The 25490-nt window shown below is 41.3% G+C and overlaps 1 protein-coding gene across 1 annotated transcript in view; it reads right to left on the minus strand.

Annotated features, from left to right (window-relative positions):
• LOC119792308 overlaps positions 1 to 25490 on the minus strand; it is a 29648-nt gene that overhangs the window by 2021 nt on the left and 2137 nt on the right. The window contains exons 2-10 of the mRNA XM_038298894.1: positions 14156 to 14317; positions 13947 to 14075; positions 13591 to 13751; positions 8696 to 8786; positions 6761 to 6871; positions 6649 to 6669; positions 6419 to 6439; positions 6268 to 6294; positions 6119 to 6184 (exon numbers count right to left, since the gene is read on the minus strand). Of these exons, the coding sequence (XP_038154822.1) occupies positions 6119 to 6184; positions 6268 to 6294; positions 6419 to 6439; positions 6649 to 6669; positions 6761 to 6871; positions 8696 to 8786; positions 13591 to 13751; positions 13947 to 14075; positions 14156 to 14317 (789 nt within the window). The remainder of the gene's footprint in view (positions 1 to 6118; positions 6185 to 6267; positions 6295 to 6418; positions 6440 to 6648; positions 6670 to 6760; positions 6872 to 8695; positions 8787 to 13590; positions 13752 to 13946; positions 14076 to 14155; positions 14318 to 25490) is intronic.

Raw genomic sequence — 25490 nt, forward strand, 5'->3', positions numbered from 1 at the left:
TTGTCTGTCGTATTTATGTCTTTAATGGCATCTTGCTTTAACTCTGCCCTTTGTGCTCTACATAAGCTACCAGAACCAGATTTTTCCCTGACGTTAAAATGTTATGAGAACCTGAACTTTTCTTTTTTTTTATTAGCTTTAATACAAACATCTAAATGAACAAGTTAACTTTTAAGATAAATCTTTGTTTGCAATGTATTTATATGTATATAGAGTATCTAGAAAGTGTTGGCGTCCCTTTACTTTCTCAACAGTGTGATATTTTTTACGTCTCTAAACTTAGATTCTCCTTTAAAATAAAATCTACAAAAATAGCCCATTAAGAAAATAAAATGAAAAGATGTTCTCATCTTTGCTTTCAGCAAAACTTTCCGTATTTTCACGACCATAAGGCGCACCGGACTAAAAGGCGCACTCTCAGTTATGTGTCCCATTTCTGTATTTAACACACACATAAGGCGCACCGGACTATAGGGCGCGTTTTTTATATACAGGTACATGTCCTCTCAGGTGGATTTTCCCACTTAAAAACATATTAAAACTACTTTATTCCCACTGATCACAGCAAATAAAGCTGCAAGGTGTATTTATTACAAAGTATTATTAAAACCTGGGAGCTGGCCATGAGAGACACATCGCTGATGACACAGGGCTGTGATTACTCCTCTGATACAATTTATTGACGCATAAATTAACTTAAAACATAGGCAGGATAATAATCTGGATGAACTGACTGCAATGATTAAATTTTCAGGTGGACTTTCTCACTTAAAAAGATTTAGATTATTTAGATGAAAAAACACCTGCCGAGGTGAGTCCGGATGCGCCGCGGCCCAGAGCCTGCTGTTGAATTAAGTTTTCAGGTAGAAAAATAGAGCGGGAGCAAAACTGAGTATGATTGTGCTTTATTCAAGTATTTATTACAAAGTATTAATCAAACCCATCAAAGTCCTCATCCTCTGTTTCTGAATTAAACAGCTGCGCTAAATCCGACATGCCAGTTTCCCCTTCTTCTTCGTTTATTGACGCATACATTAACTTAAAACATAGGATAATAATCTGGATGAACTGACTGCAATGATTAAATTTTCAAGTGGACTTTCTCACTTAAAAAGATTTAGATTATTTAGATGAAAAAACACCTGCCGAGGTGAGTCCGGATGCGCCGCGGCCCAGAGCCTGCTGTTGAATTAAGTTTTCAGGTAGAAAAATAGAGCGGGAGCAAAACTGAGTATGATTGTGCTTTATTCAAGTATTTATTACAAAGTATTAATCAAACCCATCAAAGTCATCATCCTCTGTTTCTGAATTAAACAGCTGCGCTAAATCCGACATGCCAGTTTCCCCTTCTTCTTCGTTTATTGACGCATAAATTAACTTAAATCATTGGCAGGATAATAATCTGGATGAGCTGACTGCAATGATTAAATTTTCAGGTGGACTTTCTCACTTAGAAAGATTTAGATGAAAAAACACCTGCCGAGGTGAGTCCGGATGCGCCGCGGCCCAGAGCCTGCTGTTGAATTAAGTTTTCAGGTAGAAAAATACAGCGGGAGCAAAACTGAGTATGATTGTGCTTTATTCAAGTATTTATTACAAAGTATTAATCAAACCCCTCAAAGTCCTCATCCTCTGTTTCTGAATTAAACAGCTGCGCTAAATCAGACATGCCAGTTTCCCCTTCTTCGCTGTCAGAGTCACTTTCCGTGCAGCGCAGCTCCTCAGAAATAATGCCTGCTTTTGCAAAAGCTTGAACAACAGAGCCAGCAGACACGTTAGTCCAAGCATCTACAATCCATCCGCAAACTGTGGCGTAACTTGCACGGCGCTGCCTTCCATTTATCATGAAACTGTGGTCTCAGTCTGTCATCCATCGCTCCCCCGCCGCTCGCAGCCTTACTTTGAACGGCCGCTTCAAACCGATGTCGAGCGGTGGAAGCTCCTTTGTCAGACCCCCGGGATAACGGCGAGCACAGCGTTCATTTGATTCACCTTTTTTTCACATCGGCTGTGAGATGGGCACGCAGCGATGGTGATGCGTGGAAAAAACCACCTAGTCTTCTCAGATACACCTGCCTCAGCCACGCATCTATCCAGCCTTTTTCATCTAATATCATATGTCATCAGAGCGCTGTGTCTGTCTCGCTGTCAGCTCCCAGATCTGCTTCTCTGATTGGTTGATGCGGCGCGTCCAGCAGCAAAACTTCAATTTTTCCATCTGAGCAGCAGCAGCGCGTTGGCGGCGCTTCAGATGCTTAAACGCTCCCGACGTGCTGCACCAAAACGCGCTGCAGGACCTTTTGCTGCACCTATACGCGCGTCAACCATTGACTTTGCATGTAAACTCGCTGCTTCTGCTGCACCTGCTGGGTCCGGTTCACACCGATGTCGAGCGGTTGAACAGCAAGCACAGCATTCATTTGTTTCCCCATGTTTTTCACATCAGCTGTGAGATGGGCACGCATGGAGTTACAGATTAACAGCGATGGTGAGGGGTGGAAAAAAAAAAACACCTGGTCTCCTTACATTCAGCCACTCTTTCATCATCTCCTCAATGAGGTGGTCTCAAAAGTCACAGTTACAACACACAAAGGGCGCACTGCACCATAGGGCGCACCGCACATTTTGAGGGAAAAAAAAGACGTTTAAGAGCGCCTTATAGTCGTGAAAATACGGTTGTCTTTTTTTCTCTCTTCAGTTTGTTTACTGCAGATCCTCTCAAGTTCAGTCCGGTTAGACAGGCAACATCAGCCACTTTAGTTTCTCCACGGATCTTCGGTTGCATTAAAGTCCAAAAGCTACTTTTGACTTACTAACTTTTTCAGAAGAAAGGTGAGATGTATCCTGAGGCTCATCAGGATATTGGTGATCCTACACCATCTATAAGGACTGGTCAAAAAAGTATCCCCACAGCATAATGCTGACACCTCCATGCTCCAAGGAAACAGATGTTAGACACGTAAGTAGTTCCTAGTGTCCGTGACGCGATCCTTAGTTTTCAGGTCAAAAAGTTCTATTTTGGTGTCATAGACCAAAGCATGACAACCTCTAAGCTGTATTTCTGTAAAATTCAAAGCATTAGGGGGGTTGACCTTCTACATTTCCCCCTAACTCCTTGAAGTAACAATGGAACCGTTTTGAACCCACATCTCCTATTTTCAAATTATGGGGAGCCCAGATGCTGTTAAGATGTTCAACACAGCTGAAACAGTTTTTTCCTATGAGATATTCCAGCCTCTAACTAGTAACTAATCACAATTACTTGCTAATAATTAAGAGTGGCTCTGGTTATCCTAAGCTATCTCTGTGGTTATGCTGCTAAAGGATTAGACTGCTGGAGGACATAGGGATCCTTTTTCATCGTTCTCTCTCTATTCTCCCATTCTGCAGAATTTGTTAGTTCAATCTCTAATTTTATGCTCTCTCTGCTTTTTCTTACAGTAGTTTCATCTGGTCTGTTTGGCTGTGACACCATCCTGGAGAGAAATATCAGCTATACTGCTGCTATCAACACATCTGTTTATAGATGTTCAACCTCTGCCTGTTTTTCAGTGTAGTCCTTGTTCTCTGACTGTGACTAACTGTATGTGCTCTCTCTCATTCTTCGACAAGGGAGCTGGCTGGGAGCTCATCTGCCTGGCTGTGGGTTTCCCAGTGTTGGGCACGTTACTTTGAAAAAGTAATTAGTTATAGTTACTAGTTACTTCTCCCAAAAAGTAACTGAGTTACTAACTGAGTTACTCCACAATAAAAGTAACTAGTTACTAATAAAAGTAACTATTGCGTTACTTTTGCGTTTCTCGCCCCCGTAAACCTCACCACCCAGCCCCCACCTTCTCGCCGTGTGTTTCCAAAGCCAGCTGAATAGAGCGGACGACAAAGACAAGAACCTGCAGAGAGTTTTGCATTTATTGCAACTCAACGTAAATGACATCAGGGGGGAACGCCATGTGAAGTTTTTTAACAGGGCATTCAGATCTGGTGAAATTAATGACTGGGGATGTCTAATTCTGAAATCCTGTGTGTTTGGGTTGTTATAGATACTGCAACATCTATCTATCTATCTATCTATCTATCTATCTATCTATCTATCTATCTATCTATCTATCTAGATGTATACTCTGTGTGTGACATAAAATATGGATTTCCATCCCTGCCACAAAGGCCATCAAATGTTTAAAATAAAAAATACAGTAGGTTGAAAAGGCAGAGTATCCATCCATCCATCCATCCATCCATCCATCCATCCATCCATCCATCCATCCATCCATCCATCCATCCATCCATCCATCCATCTCCCTTTCTCCATATAGGCTATCATTTCTGGCTGTTATCAGGTTAATCATTTGATCGTTCACGCTCTCCATAGTTCTCCTGTGGCGCGAGCACAGGGCGACTGTTGCGCGCCTTTAGCGAGCATGCGCGTTTCCGGTCGCTTGCGCGGTGACTCGTGCCGCCTGCGCCGTGCGGAGATGCAGGGGAAACCGTATCTGATGGGGAAACGCAGCTCGACGTAACACCGGTATTTCCATCAGGAAAAAGCTGTTTTGCTGCTGGATTCATCCTCACTCTCCATCTCTCTGTGTGTGCTGTACGTTAACAGCCGCCAGCAGAAACACCCACTTACACAACTGACAGACGGAATCTCTCTATACATCAGCCATTCTCATCCTCCCCTCTCTCATGACAAGGCGCGCACCTCTGGATGACCTAAAAAATTATCTTTAATATCTCTTAAACAAAAGTAGCACAAACAATATTTTTTTCTGCACAAATCTGCACTAACGTTGCACTAACCATTCAGTCTATTTGCAGAGTTTTTTGACGTGGGTGGGGTGTCAGCTTCACGCAGCTGCGCACGAGTCCTATCATGAAAAAAGGTTCATTGTGCGACCTGAGTAACGCGCAGTAACGGCGTGTCTGCAATGGTAACTGCGTTAAAGTTACAGTCAAAGTAATTAGTTAGATTACTCGTTACTAAAACAAGGTAACGGCGTTAGTAACGCCGTTACTTTCAACGCCGTTAGTCCCATCACTGGGGTTTCCTGGATGTTGCCACCTGTGGAGCTGGTTTACAGTTGACTTTTGCATCTCTTCCTCTTTTTCTGTGTCTGCTTCTGTCTCCTTGAACCCCAGTCGGCCTCTGCAGATGGCCGCTCACACTGATCCTGTTTCTGCTGGAGTTTTCCTCTCCACTGTCGCTATATGCATGCTTGGTGTGAGGGATTGCCTTTGAGTCAATGAGTCGATGCAATGAGCTGGTTTCCCTTAAATAGAAAACCTTGAACTAATCTGACTGAATGTTCTGGTTAAATTGTCTCTGTAAAGTGCCTTGAGATGACATGTGTTGTGAATTGGCGCTATATAAATGAACTGAATTGAATTGTTTTACTCCAGCAACATTTTAATGGCGTATCGCTAGTCCACCTCTTTCATAAATATCTTGTCCGAATGAAGAAAAAGCACATTATACACTGAAATGCACCAACGTGCTAAAATCACTATTCCTTTCTGAAAACAAGCGTTTCTTAATCTTACTTATAACTGCTAAGTATTTTATGAGATACAGAGTTCAAGGTAATATACAATAAAAAAAAGAATAAAATGTTATTGGAAGGTGGTTTACCCTGCTTTATTATACAGTATATTACATACTGTTAGTATTGGTTTCATAGGAGTTTTTTTGTTGTTAAAATTCGATTCAGAGAAGTATTTCTTTAGCCTGAGTTTCTTATTTTCAAATTTATTTTGCATTTGCAATAATTATTTAAAATTTTGACTTCAATAATAAAGTGTTTGCACGATAAGAAGTGATCAAATACTATTAGTTACTACTTGTGTGGCCTTCTTACTGATTTCTTTTTTTCTTTTGAGTAATTCTAATCAGAGGTAACTTTTTATTTTTACTTGAGTAAAAATATATTAAATTAGTTCTACTGTTGGTTGAATCAAACTTTAAGGAACTGAAAGACCTTAAACCGACAAATGTGTCCGAACATCAATCATGTAATACTTTCTATTTGAGTTAACTGGAATTGAAGGATTAAAATAGTAGATAATAATTATAAATACAATAAAAAAAACATTTTCTTATAAATAAAATGCATCTATATCTTACCATCCGTATTCTCTTTAAGTGGATGATGGGTGGCTCCGTTTGCTTCTTCAGCAGCTGCTTGTGGTTCTACGAATAAAAATACAAGTTCTAAATAAAACCTTTACATCCACAGGTTAGAAAAGTAGCACAAAATGAAGGCTGAGACTTACGCTGTCCCTTAGTATTCCTCCAGAAATCTGAAAAAAAAAAAAAAAAAAAAAGTATATAACCAGTGTATTTCAAAGTGAAGTATAAAATCAAGGCAAATTTCGACCCTAAATAAAAGAGAAGGGAGGAATATGGATTTTGTCAACTACTTACCAGCTTCCCAAGGATATGATGCTGCAGAAAGTTTGGTAAAGAAACAAAGTTTATCTATAGGCAAATAAACATTTATCCAAACAATAAAAAAGAAAAAAAAATCCCTTTACAAGGGAAAATTATTCACATCATAGAAGCCAAATGCAATGTAATAGATAACAATCTATGGCAAAAATTTTTTTTTTTTTTTTATTGAAATTATTTAAATGAATTGTCTTATTGTTGCTTACATTTGTTGTAGAAGCACTCTCCTGCAAAAAGAGGGGGAAAGTAGGATAATAACTTAGACTGAAGACCAAAATGAAAATTACGCGAAATTACGTCAATGGATGAACTCATTACCCGTTTTCACTCTGTGTAAGATCCCCAACAGCAAAACAAGTGCTAAGAGGATGACGAAGACCGTGAGTCCTGCGGAAATCCTTGGGCCACTTTCTTGACTCTTTGGAGGAGCTGTTTTTAAAAAAAATAAAAAAAAGGACATTAGATTATACATGCTCTATAACAGAAATTAAGTACTCTTAAAAAAAACAAAAAACTTTTTGCCCTTTTGTTTAACTCACTCTGATGTCAGTAGTCATAATATTATTCCTCGTTGGTTTATAGTTGTACAATAACATAAATCATGCCCTTTGGGTATTTATCTGTGCAATTTTGCTTCATCTGCATCATTATACTGGAAAAATATAAAACTACAATAAAATAATTACCTGTAAAATGCCCTTACCTGACTTTCAAGAGACAATGTGCTTCATTTTTCTTTATGTCTTTATTAAAATGCATTGATAAGAGGTTTAGTTTCCGGTCGTTTTTCCTTTGTACTGTATTATATCAGCAGATGGCAGGTACGATAATCAGGTAACTTGTGTTGAAGCAGCGCTCCCTCTTAATATGGGATTTTATTCCTGCTATTATATTTTATTTCACCATCTTGTTCAAGGTATCTTAAATCGTATATGATTCAAAACTAAAGCTAATGAGAACTAAACTGAAACGAAGAATTTTCAAAATAAGGAAAAAACTACATTAGCTAAAAAATACATATGAAAAAGAATTAAAAACAAGAACTCAAAACTTAATAAAAATTTATAAAAGGAAAATTTCAAAACTATTTAAGACTTGCTGATATTCAAAATGGAAACAAGTTATAAAGGTAGATACCACAAAATGAATTTCATACATTTCACTTAGCAAATATATAAATGAACATAACCATTTTTCAAGAGGAGTTTATTTTAATGCCTTAATAGGACCTCAGTACTCCATCATCATAGGCCTGCACATTATTATCAGTATGGCAACGTTCCATCAGTCTTTGTTGCTTTCCTTATTTATTTATTTTTTTGCAGCCTTATTTCCATTAATATGTATATAGTTATTTAAACACAAAAGTTTTTTCCCCCCGTTGTTCACCCCTTGTTACTAAGAGAGTTAAATGTTAGTGTTAATTTCATGGATTGCAATATTTTGTCTTTTTTTTAGTCCAAGCAAGATACTTGCTAACTTAAATCTGACTAAATCTTTATTAAAAGCAGTTTATAGTACTAAAACTAAGCAAAAATATTCACTTAAATCATTAAAATTCTCATTATAAAATGTTGTCAATTTGATACGAATCTTGCGTATGATGTAAAATTAGACATATTTAATTGATCAACAATGGCCTACCATCCCATTTCCGTTTTACTGATGCCAACAATATTTCCCCTTTTTGTTTTTTATATTAAATACCATTAAAATACAGCGTCTATTGATGTATGGCCACAGTTATTCAATTAACTCTGTTGTTGATTGCTTGGTCTGTTTATGTTAGCTGCAAAACTGATTGAACCTGTTGATCTTGTCTTGAATTAGTGACATTAAGAAAGGGAGGCGTCCTTTGGGTGACACCTCCTTAATTGCAGCTACAGCTACACATTGTACAAGTCAAGTCAGAATGTGATGTCGGAGCCTGGCTTTTATGGATGAGTATTATGAAATAACCCTGTACTTATCCAATCTGTCTTTATTCTATCATTTCCAAATCTCTTCTATGTACATAATAAACATGATAATTGTATATCTTGACAGAAGAACTCTGCTAATTAGATAAACAACTTGGGAAGATGTTCGTTAAACACATAACAGGCAGGTAATATTAGGGTTTAACAAACTCACAGATCATCATAAACATCAAACAAAAAAATAAAAATAAAATTTGCTAAGGATAAAAAAAAAGAAAAAAAAAAAAAAAAAGAGAACTGATCACAGACAAAACGTCTAAGAGAGATAACTCACGAGTCAAAGGGTTGAGGAAGGGTTGGCTGCTTTCCTGACTGACTTCATTCTTCATCTTACAGAAATACTCTTTGACACCCAAATCTTTCTCCTTCAGGGACAAAAAAAAAAACAACAAACAAAAAACAGTATCAGCAAAATGGAAAAGAGATTAAAAAAACAGACAAACAAAAAAAAAAGCTAAAACATTCAATAGACTTTACAGCTGTTCAGCCTCTTGGAAGACAAATAAGAATGATGTACTTATTGCCAGAAATATTACACCCTCCAAATCATTTAATGCTTCACACATTTCGATTGCCACAGAGGCATAAAATAAAATGAAAGCGGTTAGGAATGGAAGCATCATCTAAGGGCATTCAAAAATCCCAGAGTTAAAGTGATCAGTATCACCAAAATTACTGGGGGTGCACATGACAGACAACCTCAGCTGGACTATGAACACCGCCTCACTGGTTAAAAGGCCACAGAAGTGCATTGACTTCCTGCGGAGGGTGAGGAGAGCCCAACTGCCTTCGCCCATCCTCAGCATCTTCCACAGAAGCACCATAGAGAGCGTTCTGACCAGCTGTCTCACTGTGTGGTGTGGAGGCTGCAGCGTCTCAGACTGGAAGAACATGAGAAGAGAGGATAACCAGGGATCCTCTTCCCTCTGTTATAGGCATCTCATCCCAGCGCTGCATGTCCCAAGCCCTTAACATCATCAATGACCCCTCACACCTCGACTATGGACTGTTCTCCCTGCTGCCCTCTTGAAGAGGCTTTGCAGCATCCGCTGCAGCATTCAGCAGGTTCTCCAACTGTTTTTCCTCACTGCCAGCAGATTGTTGAACTGTTAAACTCTAAACAGGACTCTACATCAGTGTGCGAAATATGGGGTGGTCCGGGGGGGGGTGGGTGTGTGTGTGTGTGTGGGGGGGGGGGGGGGTGTGGGCGGGGGTCGACCCCCCCCCCCCGATTAACCCATGAGACCACCTGAAAGCCTCAAAAGCAAAATTTAAAGGGGGTCTAAAATTGTGTCAAAAAAATAAAAATTAATTTTTTTTGTCACCAATGATCACTAAAATATTTTTAGGCTCAACATGTCCAATATTTAAAATTCAAAACATTATTCACAAATATGTTTAATTGTTTTGCCAAGTGGAGCCAGCCAATCCTGTTCGCGTATGCAAATTAGCCATGAGCTTTTCCGCACTTAATAACACGGGTAACCAGACGCGCAACAGGTTGCGTGAAGACAGCATGTCTTCACTCCTGTTTGTGGACCTCAACGGACCTCCTCTGGACAAATTTGACCCAGTTCCATTTGTCAGAATCTGGATTAAAGCAGGACATCGCCTCTCGTCTTCCTGGAAACCAGGACGGCAACCAGAGGAAGTCGAGCCGAGGCATCTTGGGTCAGTTCTAACTTAAGGTAAGAAGCTATTTTATAAATTGTCCTGTATGTAGGCCTTGTGTTTGGTTGTGGTCTTAGTGAAGCAGCCTAGCCTTGGAGTTGGAGAGTGATTGTATATGTGGGTGCATGCGTCTGTGTGTGAAAGAGAGAGACAGACAGAGAGAGAGAGAGAGAGAGACAGACAGTCTTTGTGAGTGTGTGTGTTACAATGTAATAGACTGACTGTCTGTTCAGGCTCTTGCCCCCCCACCCCCACCCCACCCCAGATTATGTAAGATATATTTGTAACTGTTACAAATATATCTTACATTATTGGTAATAATAATAATATTTTTTCTGCTGCCATTACCATCTGCCTTTTGCACTAGCATAAGTATTGTTTATTTTATATTATTGTACATTTTATATTTTATTGTGAAATTGAATGTTTAAATTTTAGTATTAGGAACTGATCTTATCTGTTGTGCCCGTGCACTTTATCTGTTTCACTGTTGGTGAATGAGAAACGTCCTCTCGAGTCCTTGTATGTCTGGTGAATGTAAAGAATTGACATTAAAGCTGACTTTGACATTGTAATGTTATAGGCCTATTGCATATTGAAAAAGTGTTGATCGATATTGCACAACAATCGGGAGATGGGGACCCCCCCCAAATATTGACAGGTATTTCGCACACTGCTCTACATCATACATTATTTTGCACCACCAACGTGGTTGAAACATTAATGATCCTTCTAAATATGTCACAACTCAATATTATACCGCATTTTGCAGCATATTTAATGCCCTGGTTTCATGATGATTACTTCTGCACTTTATAAATGGTAACGTTCATTTCCCAGTTGTAAGCTGTAAGCAACTAAATTTGGTTTTGTATACACTCGGTGTATACAAAATGACAAAGTTTTGTCTAAATCCAAGTCTGTTTAAGTCTAACCCCCAGATTCCACATACTCCGTCATACGCTTGTCTTTCATGGAAATCAATGAGAGCTGTTCCACATCCACTGCTACTCCTCCGCACATCTCCGTCCACGTACGTCTTCTCCGTCCGTCACCGACAAATTACGGACCCGAGCTATTTTATGCTCCGCTCCGGTCCGGTCAGGTCAAGATCCGCAATTGCAATCGCACCGAACAGGAAAAAGAACATCGAGAAATTCCGGTTCGTCAAATTAAAATATAGTAGCAACAGAACGGTGACTAGAAATTATAGCACAATTCTTATATATTAAAAAAAAACAAAAAACTAACACCGTTTATTTTAATGATTGGATCCAAACTATTGGTTATTCCGCAACCAGGACGCAGATTTCTCATCTCCATCAAAATATTTATTTTATACCGAGGGACTTAAAGTTTAATCAAATCCATTCAAAACAAACTTCTTATTACAGGAATGAAAAGAGATGCTGAGTTTGGGAGTAGAGAACAAACATAGTTCATTCAAATAAAGCAGTTTTGAATTATCCTTATCCCCGTTACAAAAATCTACAAAAATATATATATATATATTTGGGCAGAAACTGAACATATGCTGGATGATGGTGGGATTTTTTTAATATGTCATATTAAATTAAGCGCTCACAGGGTTCATACAGGAATAAGTGACTCTGATTTAATGCTATTTTAATGCTATTAGAAATAATTTTAATGCCATCAACAAGTAGCATGTACACAAGTTATTAGTGTACATGAAATATGAAGGAGCTGTAAGCACAGTTCCATGACTCCTGTATGTATGTAAACACACACATATACGTATATATTAGGGATGCACGATATTGGGATTTTGGCCGATATCCGATATGCCGATATTTTAAAACTCATGTAGCCGATAACCGATATCGATACCGATGTTAAAGCTGGACAAAAATAAGTAGTCATTGAAAATAGCACTTTTGTTATCCATTTCTGACACTTTGAAAAATAACATACTCAAATATATTTTCATATGCCGATATCAAATTGATTTTTAAAAACGCGGTATCGATCTATTTTACTTTCAAAATCTCGTGAAATTTCATCGTTCTGTTACAAACTCTCGTGATATTTTGCAAATTCTTGTGAGATTTTGTTAGTAAAACAGATGGATACCGTGTCAATATATCAACATATAAAAATATGGCAAACTTTCGTGAATTTTCGGGGGATTTCGTAGCATAACGATGACATATAGCAATATTTCATTAGTAAAAGAGATTGATATGGTGTTTTTAAATGGCAATATATCAGCATATGAAGATATTGTGATATTTTAATGTATCAATATTTTTTCCCTCATCTTTAGAAGTTTTTAAGTCTGTAAAAAAGAAGTTTTTGAGGAAGAAGTATTTATTTATTCCTTTTTTTAGACTTTAGAAACTCAGAAGCTGATCAAATATCGGGTTAAATATCGGTGGGGTGGCCGATGTCCGATATTCAGTTTTAAGGCCGATAAAGGCCGATACCGATAGGGGGCCGATTATATCGTGCATCCCTAGTATATATATATCCTCTAGCTTTTTCTCCGCCTCGAGCTTCCTTTACAAACATACGGCTTTATGATCAGTTCCATGCAATTAAAGAATTATAAATACTTCGATAAACATATTTAAATAATTTTAGTGCCAATTAAGGCCTTGATAAAAAAAAAAATATATATTATTTTTAATGATCCGCGGAAACCCTGGTTCATCTTGCGCATGCTCTCTACGATCTCCAAGAAACTCAGAGCGGAACGGACTGGAGCCACAGCGGAGGATGTATGCTTTGCTTTGAGCAGGCGGTCTGGAGCGCAGCGGGGCGGAGCGCTGACAGAGTATGTGGGATTTCGGGGTAAGAATGCAAGTCTAGAGCTGTTCCTGAATGTCTGCCCTAATCACTATATAGGGCACTATATAGTGGTTACAGCATGTTAGATGAGCGTCTGAACTTCTAGAAGATGAAAAAATAGTGGTGTGGAAATTTTCCACAATGCACCTTGAAAAGTAGTGATCATCCATGGTCAGTGGACAAGCAGATATATCCTGGAATGCTTTGCACAGAGAGGTCTCCTCACAAACTATCATGTGATTTGTTGTCACAGCGTCCGGCTGTTGCTACGCGACAGAGGCGACTGATAAAGATGGCACCGCACAGTGGAGGAGGGGTTACGTGAACAACAGGGAGCGAAAAGTAGTGATCATCTGTCCGAACGGTCAGATAACCGAGTTCACTATAAAGTCCGCAATATAGTCACTGCTCTATATTTTGATTGAGGGATTTAGGGTCTAGGGTGGACTTTCGGACACAACCTAGCTAAAAAAAATCTGCATCTGAACTTAGAAATGCTTTAATGAGAAAAAAAAAACAATAAGGGCCAATATCTTCATTTATACACTTCGGACAACCTCCTCAGAAGGGTTAGGGGTGTTATAGCTGCATTAAATGGGAGGTGATTCAGTGCTTTTGACAATTGGTATCATTTGGGGTTTACATATTTTCTTAACCCATCTCCCACAGAATAACTGGAAATAATACCGTGATCATATATTCTCTTCCCGTGTTAACTTCACTTCCATCTTTCTTCATCCACACGTAGTTCACTGGTTCCGCTCTGGTTGTGTTTCCCTCACAGGTTAGGGTACAGGAGTTTGAGTCTTGATGACACGTTGAATGAATGGTAGGGACAGGAACTGGAGCTGGTGTCAGAGAAAGATAAGAATCAATTAGGGTCTTGTTTTTTAGACTACAGTTGAAAATTAGCTACTTAGCTAACACTGGCTCATTTACTGAAATGTTTATTATGTGCACTGTCCCTGTTCAAATAAACACATAAATAAAAAAAAGAAAGAAAAAAAAAGATGCGAAATCCAGAGCCAGTGTTGTTGACTTACAGAGGACTTGAAGGCGAATGGAGTGATCACCAGGATTGCCGTTTATCTCGACCCTGTAAACATTGCCGTCTCCATATTGCAGGTTTGTGATTGTGAAATCTCCCGTCTGGTTGTTCAAGTCACTCCTACCTAGAAGTAAAACATAATAAAGAACATCATCTCTCATTTCACCAGAAGTTAACAAAACTAAACAGCACCTCCTCGTTTACCTTTAAATTCCCGATAAAATTCGAGTTGTCCGTTTTCCAGTTCAGCAGCAAGATCCTGCCCAACTTTCCAGGTGATGGTTTGGATTTCAGCCGTCACAGTACTGGCTTTTGGTTCGAGAGTAACCTTATCTCCAATCTTTGCATAGATTGTTTCTTCTGTAGCTAAAAAACAACAAAAATACTGTTTTAAAAAGTTTAATTTCATATCTCTAGAAATGTATCTATTTGGTCTCTTGACTTATTTAACCCATTTTTTTTTTTACTTGTTAAAGTTGTTTTACTTTAGAAGTGTTCCAGGATTAATGAAGATAAAACAGCTTTTTTTTCTTTTTCATCAAAGATCACGTTTACATTTATATGAGCTTTATTGATAGGATCTTTCTTCTAATCCTGCTCTCTGGGGCTAGAGTTAAGGTCCTTGAAACAAGAAATATTGTTTCCAGTTTTTGCAGCATCACTGAAGACTAACTTTCTACAGGAACCTTGTAAAAGTATCAACCCCTTGTTTTTATTCTTCTTTTTTTTGCAACTGTTTCACACTCTTGAATTTGTGGGAAATCCTAATCTGTTGGGGTTATCGTCACCGATGAAGCTTATCCACAAGCTTTAGGAGCGATTACATTTCAGAGCACCTTTATTCAGATCCTCATTTGTCCAAAATCGATGTTTATGGACAATTCCTTGTCTTGAATTTGCTCCAATTAATACCAACATCGTTCAGTTGGGTTGAGGTCAAGATTGACTTAAAACATTCATCTCTTGAGCAGTTTTGTCTTTGTTTCCTTAAAATCAATGTCATCAGGACATACTGTCCAGATTGTAGTGATTTTCTCTTGCTCCATGCACATTCTTAAATAAACTGGCAATTGACAGGCTAAATGGAAGAAGGCAGAAATCTGAGGACCAGAAATGAAATCTGCTACAGATTTCAACTGGAGAACATTTCATACCCGAATCAAACACTTGAATATGAAAGCCTTGGAGATCCTTTTTTTTTTGTTTGTTTTTTGTTTTGTTTTTTGTTTTTTTTTTATCTAAAGCTATTGAATTTAATTACTATGCTTCTATTAATGTGCTGCTCTGCTGCTCAAATGTAAAATGAAAATTTCTTATCAAGAGAAAATAAAAGGCTAATAGCAAGAAGCATTGTTACAACAACAAAAAAGAAAACCAGACATAAACTGATCTTTTTAATGCTAGGTAATTGTTTCTATGAATTTCCAAACAGCCAAATTTCTCAAACTCATAGGCAAAAGACTATTGCAGCAGCTTTCTGTCAGACAGCTAACTAATTTTACTTAGCAATATGTTGGGGAGGGGGAGCAGTGTGTTACAAGCTACACATATCTAAAAAATCTGGAAAAATACATCCAGCTTTGTCGGATATGATGGAGAGCACATGCGAAGACCAGTTTTTAAGTCCTGCAACTTATTCTCAAATGGATTTCTGAACTTTGATGAAACCATTGATTAAGGTTCGCACTAGGGCTGATGATATTAGATTATTGAAATAATCTTCAACTAATATATTAATCTATTAATCGTTAACTGGAGTGTAAAGACTCTAAAACATGCTGACAGAGCATCTCACTTATATATATTAAATATATACACACACTCTGCATTTTAGAAAAATAAAAAATTTTCCACGGTCAGTATGCTCTATCCAGAACTCAAGTGGAAAAGTTTTTGTTTCCCATGGCTTAACTTCATTAACAATCTTCTTTAAGGAAGTTCGATTATAACTCTTGAAATAAAAATCAACAGATTCATTAATTTGCAAAATAATCATTAGTTGCAGCCCTACTTTGCACGATGATATGCTTTGATATGTAAACTACCCTATTGTAGCTGTAGTTCTAAGTCTTAAGGTGTTCCAAGAAGCGCCAGTCTCAAGTCTTTTACAACCTCTAACTCAGGAGTAGAGCTGGGCGATATGGCGATATATATCGTGAGGACGAGAGAAACATGTCTATCGTGACCTTTCTCCTCTATTTTTTCTATCGTGATAAACTTCTTTATTATTATTATTACTGCTAATATACATTTTAATATATTCTGTTAATATAACATTTTGCGTTTTTGCTATGCAAACTCTAAGTGTATATAACAAAAAAAAAAGAGAATAAAAAGATAATGTGTAGAGAACGTGGTTTTGCGACACTACACCGCTTTACGTCACGCGGCTTTGCACCATACGTTTGCGACATTACTGATGGAGAGAGCCCGTGAAATTTCTTTCTGGCTTGAAAAAAAATGAATGATGGACACCCAAGAAGATTTTACCGTTAAAGCGGAGCTGCCTGGCTTATATGCTAGTTGTCGGGCTGAAGTGGAGAGAGAGGTACGCAGTGGTGCGACGACGCATTATGCGTTGACTACGGACATGTGGATGAGTAGAGCAACACAGCCTTATATGAGTCTCACCATCCTTATCACGGACTGGACCCTCCGCGCTCGGTGTCTACAGACCGTGTACTTTCCTGAGGACCACACCGGAGTGATGCTCGCCCAAGGTATGAGCCTGACATTGCTATGCACTTTTGTACGTTCGCTAGTTTTACTATTATTGGTTTTACTAATATGCTTACACCAATGAACTGTGTGCTTTTACAGCATACACATCCATTACTGGACCTCACTGATATTATAATTTATTCTGAAGGGGGGAAAAGTGAAGGCTACTGCACCTGTGAGTGTTGTGTTTACACACAAAGGTGCTGTAGCATTCACTTTTTCCCCTTCAGAGTAAATCATACTGTGTGTATTAGTGTGTACTGTTTGTTATAGTTTGTTGTATAGTACTGTTGTGTTCCATGTTTTTAAACTGTGCAGCACGTTTCTCTTGTGACTGCTGAAAAATAAAGAGAACAACTGAAACACGCATAATTGTGGTACAGGTCGTATGATGGATCACATTTTTAACTACACTGACACTCCTATCCAGTAGAACATGTGGGCATTTTAATTAATGTATTACCAGTGCAGACACATTTCTTCTTAAATAGGCGAGGCGGCTCCTAGTGGAAAACAAGGTAAGTGAAAGACAAGAGAAAAAACTGGCCTTGGAATTTTATAAAATGTCAATAACAAATGAATATTAAATGATTAATTACTGCAGCGCAATAGCCAAGATTCTATACTGTTCACTGTCATGGCCGCAAATTGCATAACTGGTGTTCTTGGTTTGGGGTTGGGATTCTCATATTAGGAAACAAGATGATGGGTAAAAAATAGGCGATGAAAGATTTTTTTCAACCCTGTCCATCTGACGGACTATGAAAACATAAAATGCAACATCAGTTGTGGTATATCGTGATATACATCGTTATCGTGATATAAAATAATCCATATCGTGATATAGTATTTTTTCCATATCGCCCAGCCCTACTCAGGAGTGTCAAAGGCTACGTTCACACTGCAGCCTGAAGTGACCAAAATCCAATTTTTTGGCCCATATGCGACCTGGATCTGATCTTTTCATGACTGTCTGAACAACACCGATCCAATTTTTTCCAATGCGACCCAGGCCACTTGGCTATGTGGTCCTGAATCCGATACGAATCTGATCATTTTAAAGGCGACCTGTGTCTGAACGGCCAGGTGTCATTCATCCGAACTGAATGCCAGTAATACCTGACAAAGGCCACTATTCTAGGTCATGCTATGAAGAAGCGGCAAGAAACACAACAACCATGGCGGACGATGATGTGGAGAGCAGTATTTATGTTTAACCATCTTGAAAAGATTGTGTTTATATGGTTGGAAAAGATTGCTAGATGTGCTCCGGCACTACATCCATGCTTAATTCCATAAACAAGAAGCACGCTGGCCTGTGACATCATTGCGTCCTCTACTGGGCATGCTGGACACTTGTGTTGTATGACTACAGTTCATACAGGAGATCACATACAAGTTGCATATATAAGGAAATGTGAACAGCAACGCAAAAAAAAAAAAAAAATCGGATTTCACCAAAAAATCAGAAATGGGCATCAAGGCCTGCAGTGTGGACGTAGCCAAAGTGGCTCCAGAAAGGGCCGTGTGGCTGCAAGTCATGTTCAGATTTGACTCACTTGAAGAGATGACTGGAGTCTGTTGTGCTATTGCTTGGTTGGAAAGAAAACCTGCAGCCACACAACCCTTTTTAGAACCACTTTGACTCCCCTGCTTTAATTAATTTTTTCCCCTGATTCTTTGTGTCTGTGAGGGCCGAAGGTAAAGGAGACGTTGTTGATGCTACTCGCGCCGTAGCGGCTAGTTGTTAGCCGTGAATAACTCCACAGTACTCCGTTGTAAAGAACGTTAGACGAACATTTATTTAGTTCCACAGGGCTGTTCCGTTACAGGAGTGATCCAAGGTTAATTCACGGTAGAAAACAATCCTTAGTCGGCTGATAATGCCTTAATAAACTTATAAAAACGGCTACAGCTACGGTACAAAAACTGTTAGCCTCCGTGGCTATTCTTTACTTCCGGCGCACTGACCCGGAAATACAAACGCTGCCGAAAAAACCTGTGAGGACAGAACGCAGGCCTATTAAAAAAGGCAGAAAAAACAATAATATACTAATACAAGTCTAAATAAAACCTTTCCTTATACTTATATTATAATATATCGAATAAAACAGCAAAAAATAATTGTACCTTTTACTGAAATCAGGCTCTCGGCTGAATAAAACTGAACATATAAACACAATAAAAGTAAATATGAGCCTCTTACAAATAAAAATATCATTCAGTCCACTTTGGCTCCTATATACCGGCCCCTAATTTCTCTTCTAAATAGAGACAATTACACAAATTCACACACAAGGAGCCAACTAAACCAAACATTCAAGTCAACTAGAAAATGTCTCTTATTCTGGGCAAATTAGCCCTGGCGCCAGAGGTTACCAGCACATGGCGCACCGTAGGAGGACGGTCTTTACCACCGCCTCATGGAGCTTCTTGGAGAAGACAGACCTTAGTGATAGGTCTATCTAGGATAGATGTCTTCGTCCTGACGCGAACTCGACGAACCAGCCCAGCCTTGTCAGGAACCACCTCGATGATCCTGCCCAGGACCCAGGAATTCCGGGGGGCAGAATCATCAACGATAAGGACAACATCCCCTTCTGCGAAGTTGCGAGACACACCAGTCCACTTCTGTCGCTCTTGTAGCTGAGGTAGATATTCTCTTGCCCATCGTTTCCAGAATATGTCTGCCATATACTGGACCTGTTTCCACCTCTTACGGGAGTAGAGCTCGTCCTTCACGAAGAGGCCTGGAGGAAGTGAAGGCCTTGTCTTGAGGAGCAAGAGATGGTTGGGGGTTAACGCTTCCAGGTCCGACGGGTCGTTCGAAACTCTGGTTATAGGTCGACTGTTTATAATGGCTTCTGCCTCACACAGGAGGGTGTGCAGGCCTTCTTCGTCCAGGGACTGGAGCTTTAATGTGGAGCTGAGGATATTCCTGATGGACCGGATCATCCGTTCCCAAATCCCACCGTGATGAGAACCGGTAGGGGGATTGAAAATCCATTGGACTCCCCGCTGACGTAGACTGCTTTCAATCTTGGAGCTATTCCACTGATCAATAGCTCTCCTTAACTCCTTCTCCGCACCAACGAAATTGGTACCGTTGTCCGAGCGTAGGATCTTCACCTGGCCTCTCCTTGCTAGGAAGCGCCGAAGAGCATGGATGAAAGAGTCTGTGTCCAAAGATGATGCCACCTCGATGTGGACAGCACGGATGGCTAAACAGGTGAAAATAACACCCCACCTCTTCACAACACTTCGGCCCCGCTTAACCTCGAATGGACCGAAGTAGTCAACCCCGGTGTTGGTGAAAGGGGGTTCATCCGGGAGCACTCTGTCCCGGGGCAAGTCCGCCATCTGCTGTTGCCCTGCGGTGCCATGCGAGCGTCGACAAGTGACACATCTAGAGAGGACTCTTCTTATGGCTGCATAAGCGCCAGGGATCCAGTACTTAGTTCGCAGTTCGGATAGCACATGGTTGCGCCCGCTATGACCCACCCTCTCATGAATATCCCTGAGAATAAGTTCTGTTACAGGAGAGTCCTTAGGTAGGATGGCAGGATGCATGGCCTCTTCTGGCATCGCCGATCTGCTGAGCCTTCCTCCTACCCTGAGGACTCCATCCTGCAGCACAGGTTTGAGTCTGCAGATGTGACTGCTCAACTTAACGCCATCTCCCTTCTGAAGAGCGGATATTTCGTCACAGTACTTTAGCCGCTGACAGAAGCGAACGATCTCCATCTCAGCTTCTTTCACATTTTCCACCGAAAGATTGGTCTTTGGTAGATTTGCCTTGAAGGTTCTCATCTCCCTCTGAACCTCAGAGTGCGCGAGTGTGGCACTCAACTCCTTTCTCTTGCGGCACAGAATCAGCAGCATGTATTTCAGCTTCAGCATCCAACTGACCGCTCTTCTCAGGCGATCCCAAGTTGAGTAGTACTCTAGGAGCTGCTGAACTGTGTCCAGTTGTTCTTTGGCTGATGTAGTGTAGACCACAGCCTTTTTCACTTCTGGGTCCTCAATACTTAGATCCCCAGAGTTTTCAGGGTTTTGTGGCCATTCTCCTTCAGGTTTGGTAAGGAAGTCCGGCCCCTGTATCCATGTCCTGCAACGCAGGAAAGACTCCATGCTTAGTCCTCTAGATGCAAAGTCAGCAGGATTCTGCGCCGTATTAACATATCGCCATTGCCTTTCTTCCGACAGCTCCAGGATGGTCTCAACTCTATTGGCGACGAAGGTACGAAACCTGCTAGTTCTGTTTCTAATGTATTTGAGCACTGTGGTGCTGTCAGACCAAAACACAGAATCCTGTAGATGAAGCTCTATCTCTGATCTCAAGGTACAGTCCATACGTGCAGCTAGGGTGGCCGCTGCAAGCTCCATGCGCGGGATGGTGAGGGGCTTGAGCGGCGCCACTCTGGCTTTAGCCATAACGAAGGCAACATGCAGCCTGTCGTTTTTCTTCAGTAGCAGATAGCTCACTGTTCCGAAGCCCTCCTGGCTAGCATCTGCGAAATGATGCAGCTGACTGAATGTAGCATCGCCAAAACCCTCAGGCTTGAAACATCGAGCCACTCCGAAATCCTCCAGCAGGTGAAGGTCCTCCATCCAACTAGTCCACTGTTGAGCAAGGTGTTCAGGGATGCTGTCATCCCATCCCAGCTTGAGGCGACAGAGCTCTTGGAGGATCCTTTTTGCATTCAAGACCACTGGAGCTAGGATGCCCAGTGGATCGTAGATCGAGCCAACAACGGAGAGGATGCCTCTTCTGGTGGGTGGTCTTGCTTGCAAGACAATCTTGAACTTGAAGCTGTCGCTCTCCATGCACCAACGGACTCCCAAGGCTCGCTCGACTGGGAGCTTATCAAGGTCGAGATTCAGGTCCCTTAGCTCCTCGGCTCTTTCCTTCACAGGGATAGCAGACAGCACAGAGCGGCTATTGCTAATCCACTTTGTGAGCCGAAATCCTCCTAAGGCCAGGATTTCTCTCAGCTCGTTACACAGGGAAACTGCTTCTTCTTCAGAGCGAACTGATTTTAGGCAGTCGTCGACGTAGAAGTTGCGCAGCACGGTGTTGACTCCCGCGGAGCTGTACTGTTCTCTGTGGTCTTGTGCACACTTCTGCAGAGCGAAAGTGGCACAACTCGGCGAGGAGGTAGCGCCGAATATGTGCACCCTCATTCTATACTCTGCGAGGTCCTGGTCAATGTCACCTGAGGGCCACCAGAGAAACCGAAGGAGGTCAGCATCCTCGTCCGGAACCCTGACTTGGTGGAACATGGCCTCCACGTCCGCGGTGACAGCTACCTCCTCCTGCCTGAATCTTGTGATGACACCAAGTAGAGAACTTGTGAGATAAGGTCCCTGCAGCAGCTGGTCGTTCAAAGTGGTTCCTTGGTACGATGCCCCACAGTCGAACACCACACGGATCTTATTCTTCCTGGCGTGATATACGCCATGATGGGGCAGGTACCAAATCTTACCATCACTGCGACAGAGGTCCTCTTTAGGAACCCTGACAGCACAGTCCTTTTCAATCCAATCTTCCACGAATGCAGAGTAATCTGCCTGGAACTGAGGGTTCTTTTTGAACTTCTTCTTTAAGTTGAGAGCACGCTGTTCAGCAACCTTTCTGTTGTTCGGCATTCTGAGAGCTGCGTTCCTCAGTGGCAAACCGATGCTGTAGTGACCCTCTGTAAGTCTAGCTGACTGAGAAACCATCTCCAGAAACTGGATGTCCTCCCTAGACATCGCCAGTCTCTCATCTTGGCACTCTGGGAAGTCGTTCCTAAACTGCTGACTCCACAGCTCATCCAGGGTGACCACTGTTGTGCGGTTGGAGGTGACCTGTATGAGTCCGGTTGTAGTTTCACCGCCACTGCTTCCTCGGAGGGGCCCGTTAACGATCCAGCCCAGTCGTGTTTTCACCGCATACGGCCCATCTTCCACGCTGGGTATCACATGCCATGGCTCCATAGCCTTGGGCACATCCGTTCCGATGAGGAGGCCAACTTCTGCGTGGATCTTTGGAATCTTTACTTGCCTGAGATGAGGCCACTTATTCACCTCCTCTTGGAGTGGGATGTTCTGCTTATGAGCGGGAATCTCCTTCTGGGAGTAGACGTTGGGCAGCTCCAGATATTCATCATTATCCATGCAGCTGATTTCCAAGCCAGACACCACCTGGCTGGTCACGATCTGCTCACCTCCCATAGTTTTCAGCAGGATACTGGCCTTTCTGCCGGTGATGTTCAGCGAGGCCATCAGTCTTTCAGTGCAGAAGGTAACGTTGCTACCTGGGTCAAGGAAAGCATAAGTAGCAATAACCTTGTTACCTTTCTTGGCCTTAACGTGGACTGGGACGATAGGTAGAATGCCATTCGTATTGCCGGCCCCAGTAGCTCTGCAGGTACTAGTCTCTGCACTGATACATCCGCTGACTACTGAACTGACCTCTTCTGTAGCCTCAACCTTGAGATGTGTTTCTTTAGTTGCATCATGAGATGAGTCTTTCTTAGGCTTTACTTCACCAGATGTTTTGTGATCTTTGCTCTTCATATGCAGAACTGTTGGGTGAAAGAGCTTGCATATTTGACAGCTCATCCTTTCATTGGAGGCCTTAGCCATATGTCCCTGTTTCAGACAACTAAAACATAGTCCATGCTTCTTCAGAAAGTCTATTTTCTCAATGTGAAGGGACCTTCTCATTCTCTTACAGTTCTCCATGGTGTGCTGTTCTCCTTGGCAGAAGAGGCAGGGGTTGGTGAAAGCGCTGAAAGAGCTCCCCTTAGCCTGGGTCTTAGTCTCTGCTAGGTTTGTAACTCCTGTAGTCGCAGTAGTAAAGCTTCTTCGAACACCAATCCTTCTAATAGACCTCTCATCCTTGTGAGCCTTATCTTGGCCCCTATTTCCATCAGTGATGTGGCCAAAAATAGGGTGCAAGGCTTCTTTGGCTAGCAGGTTAACAAAGTCTACAAGGTCGCTGAACTTGGCTCTGCACTGTTCATTTTCTAGAAGAGCGTAGGCTTTGCTCCTCCATCTTTCTCTGTGCTTATATGGAAGCTTGGCAGCAATAGCTCGCATGTTGGACACGCTGTCGAGCTCTTCCATATACTCCAAGTCATCCATAGCATTGAGGCATCCAGTGAGGAAGAGGCCAAAAGAGTGAAGCCCCTCTCCATCATCCGGCTTTATGGCCGGCCAGTTCAGTGCCTTGTCAATGTAAGCCATAGAAACCTTATATCCATTTCCATAATGCTCCTTTAAGAGCTTCTTCGCTTTGCGGTAACCACGTGTTGGTTCCATGTGGAGACAACTTCTTATTAGCTCTCTGGGCTGTCCATCTGTATACTGCTCCATGAAGTACAGCCGATCTTTGTCATTATCTGTCTTATCCTCCACTCCATGTTCGAAGGCTCTGATAAATAGCCTGTACTCCAGAGGGTCCCCTCGGAATATAGGAATTTTTTGAGGAGGTAGTGTAGTGAGGTTCTGTTGTTTCACTAGAAAGTCCACGATGGCTTGTGTCGGTTCTCGTTGCGGAGTCTCCTGTTCTCTTTGAATGACGTTAGCAGGAGTACGGTAGGTGATGTTGCTAGGGGGCTCTGTTTTAACCGCAGCAGGAAGAGTAGGCTGTGCTTTCTTTAAATAGAGGTTCATTCCATCTTCCTGGCTCACTCTAGATGAAGTTCGCAGACCCTCTAGCTCATCTAGTACTCTGAACTTGGCATTTGAGGCAGCTAAAGCAGTCTGGATTTGTAGCTCTTCTCTATCTGCCTTTAGCTTAGCCTCTTGTTCATCTAAAAGTCTTTTCTGTTTTAAAGCAGAAGCTTGAGCTTGTAGCTCGGCTCTCTCTAATTCAGCTTTCAGTCGAGCTGATGATGCTGATGACGAAGCTCTGGAAAGGATTGAGGATGGTGTTTTAACTCCTTTATTTATCTTTACAGTAGTGACAGATGCACTGTCTTCAGGTGCAACTTCTTCGTTGGCTCTTTCAGCCTCAGCAATACGCTGTTGCACTTCACTCATCCACGTCTCAGTCTTAAGAGTGAAGTTGTAAAACATGTCTGCCTTGGGTGTAAACCATCCATCCTGATCAGCCTTTAACCGATCACCCGATGTCTCACTCAATAGAGCCTGAACTGAGATGTTTAGCTCACAAAATTCTCCCAGCAGCTTGTTGAATTCAGCCATCAGAGTATTCTGAATAACTGACAAATTGCTGTCATCTCCATCATCCATTAGCTGAATAATATTGTTCATTTTGCTTGTCAGCTGGCTTAGCTTAGCTTTCCTTTTATTTATGGCAGCCCGAATTTTCTCTTCTAGGGCCTTTCCTGTCATCTTAACCTGTCTAGGTTCAGTAAACTCCAACGCTGTGTTTGATTTTTCTGTTTGGCTCATATTAATTGTATGTGGTAATAATAACAGTCACTGAAAGCCCATTGCTGGCCTAATAATGGCCACAACTCACAGAAAGTCCGACTGATCCTTCACAGCCTTCACAGTCACTCACAAAAGCCAAGCTAGCTAGCTAGCGCTAGCTTAGCGCCGTCTACAGTTAGCAGTTGTTAGCACAGGAAACCGGCAGCCTTACCACAGCTGTAACCGGCCTTAACGTCCGCCTAGTTTATTTTCGTTACTCACAAACTGGTTTTCTTTCCTTCCAGTAGTCCGTGTGGTCCGTGTAGAATCCTTTTGAAGCTTAGTTTTTGTACTAATGTGAGGGCCGAAGGTAAAGGAGACGTTGTTGATGCTACTCGCGCCGTAGCGGCTAGTTGTTAGCCGTGAATAACTCCACAGTACTCCGTTGTAA

The sequence above is a fragment of the Cyprinodon tularosa genome, unplaced genomic scaffold, assembly GCF_016077235.1.
Source record: "Cyprinodon tularosa strain WSP-4 unplaced genomic scaffold, ASM1607723v1 ctg417, whole genome shotgun sequence".
Classification (NCBI taxonomy): Eukaryota; Metazoa; Chordata; class Actinopteri; order Cyprinodontiformes; family Cyprinodontidae; genus Cyprinodon; species Cyprinodon tularosa.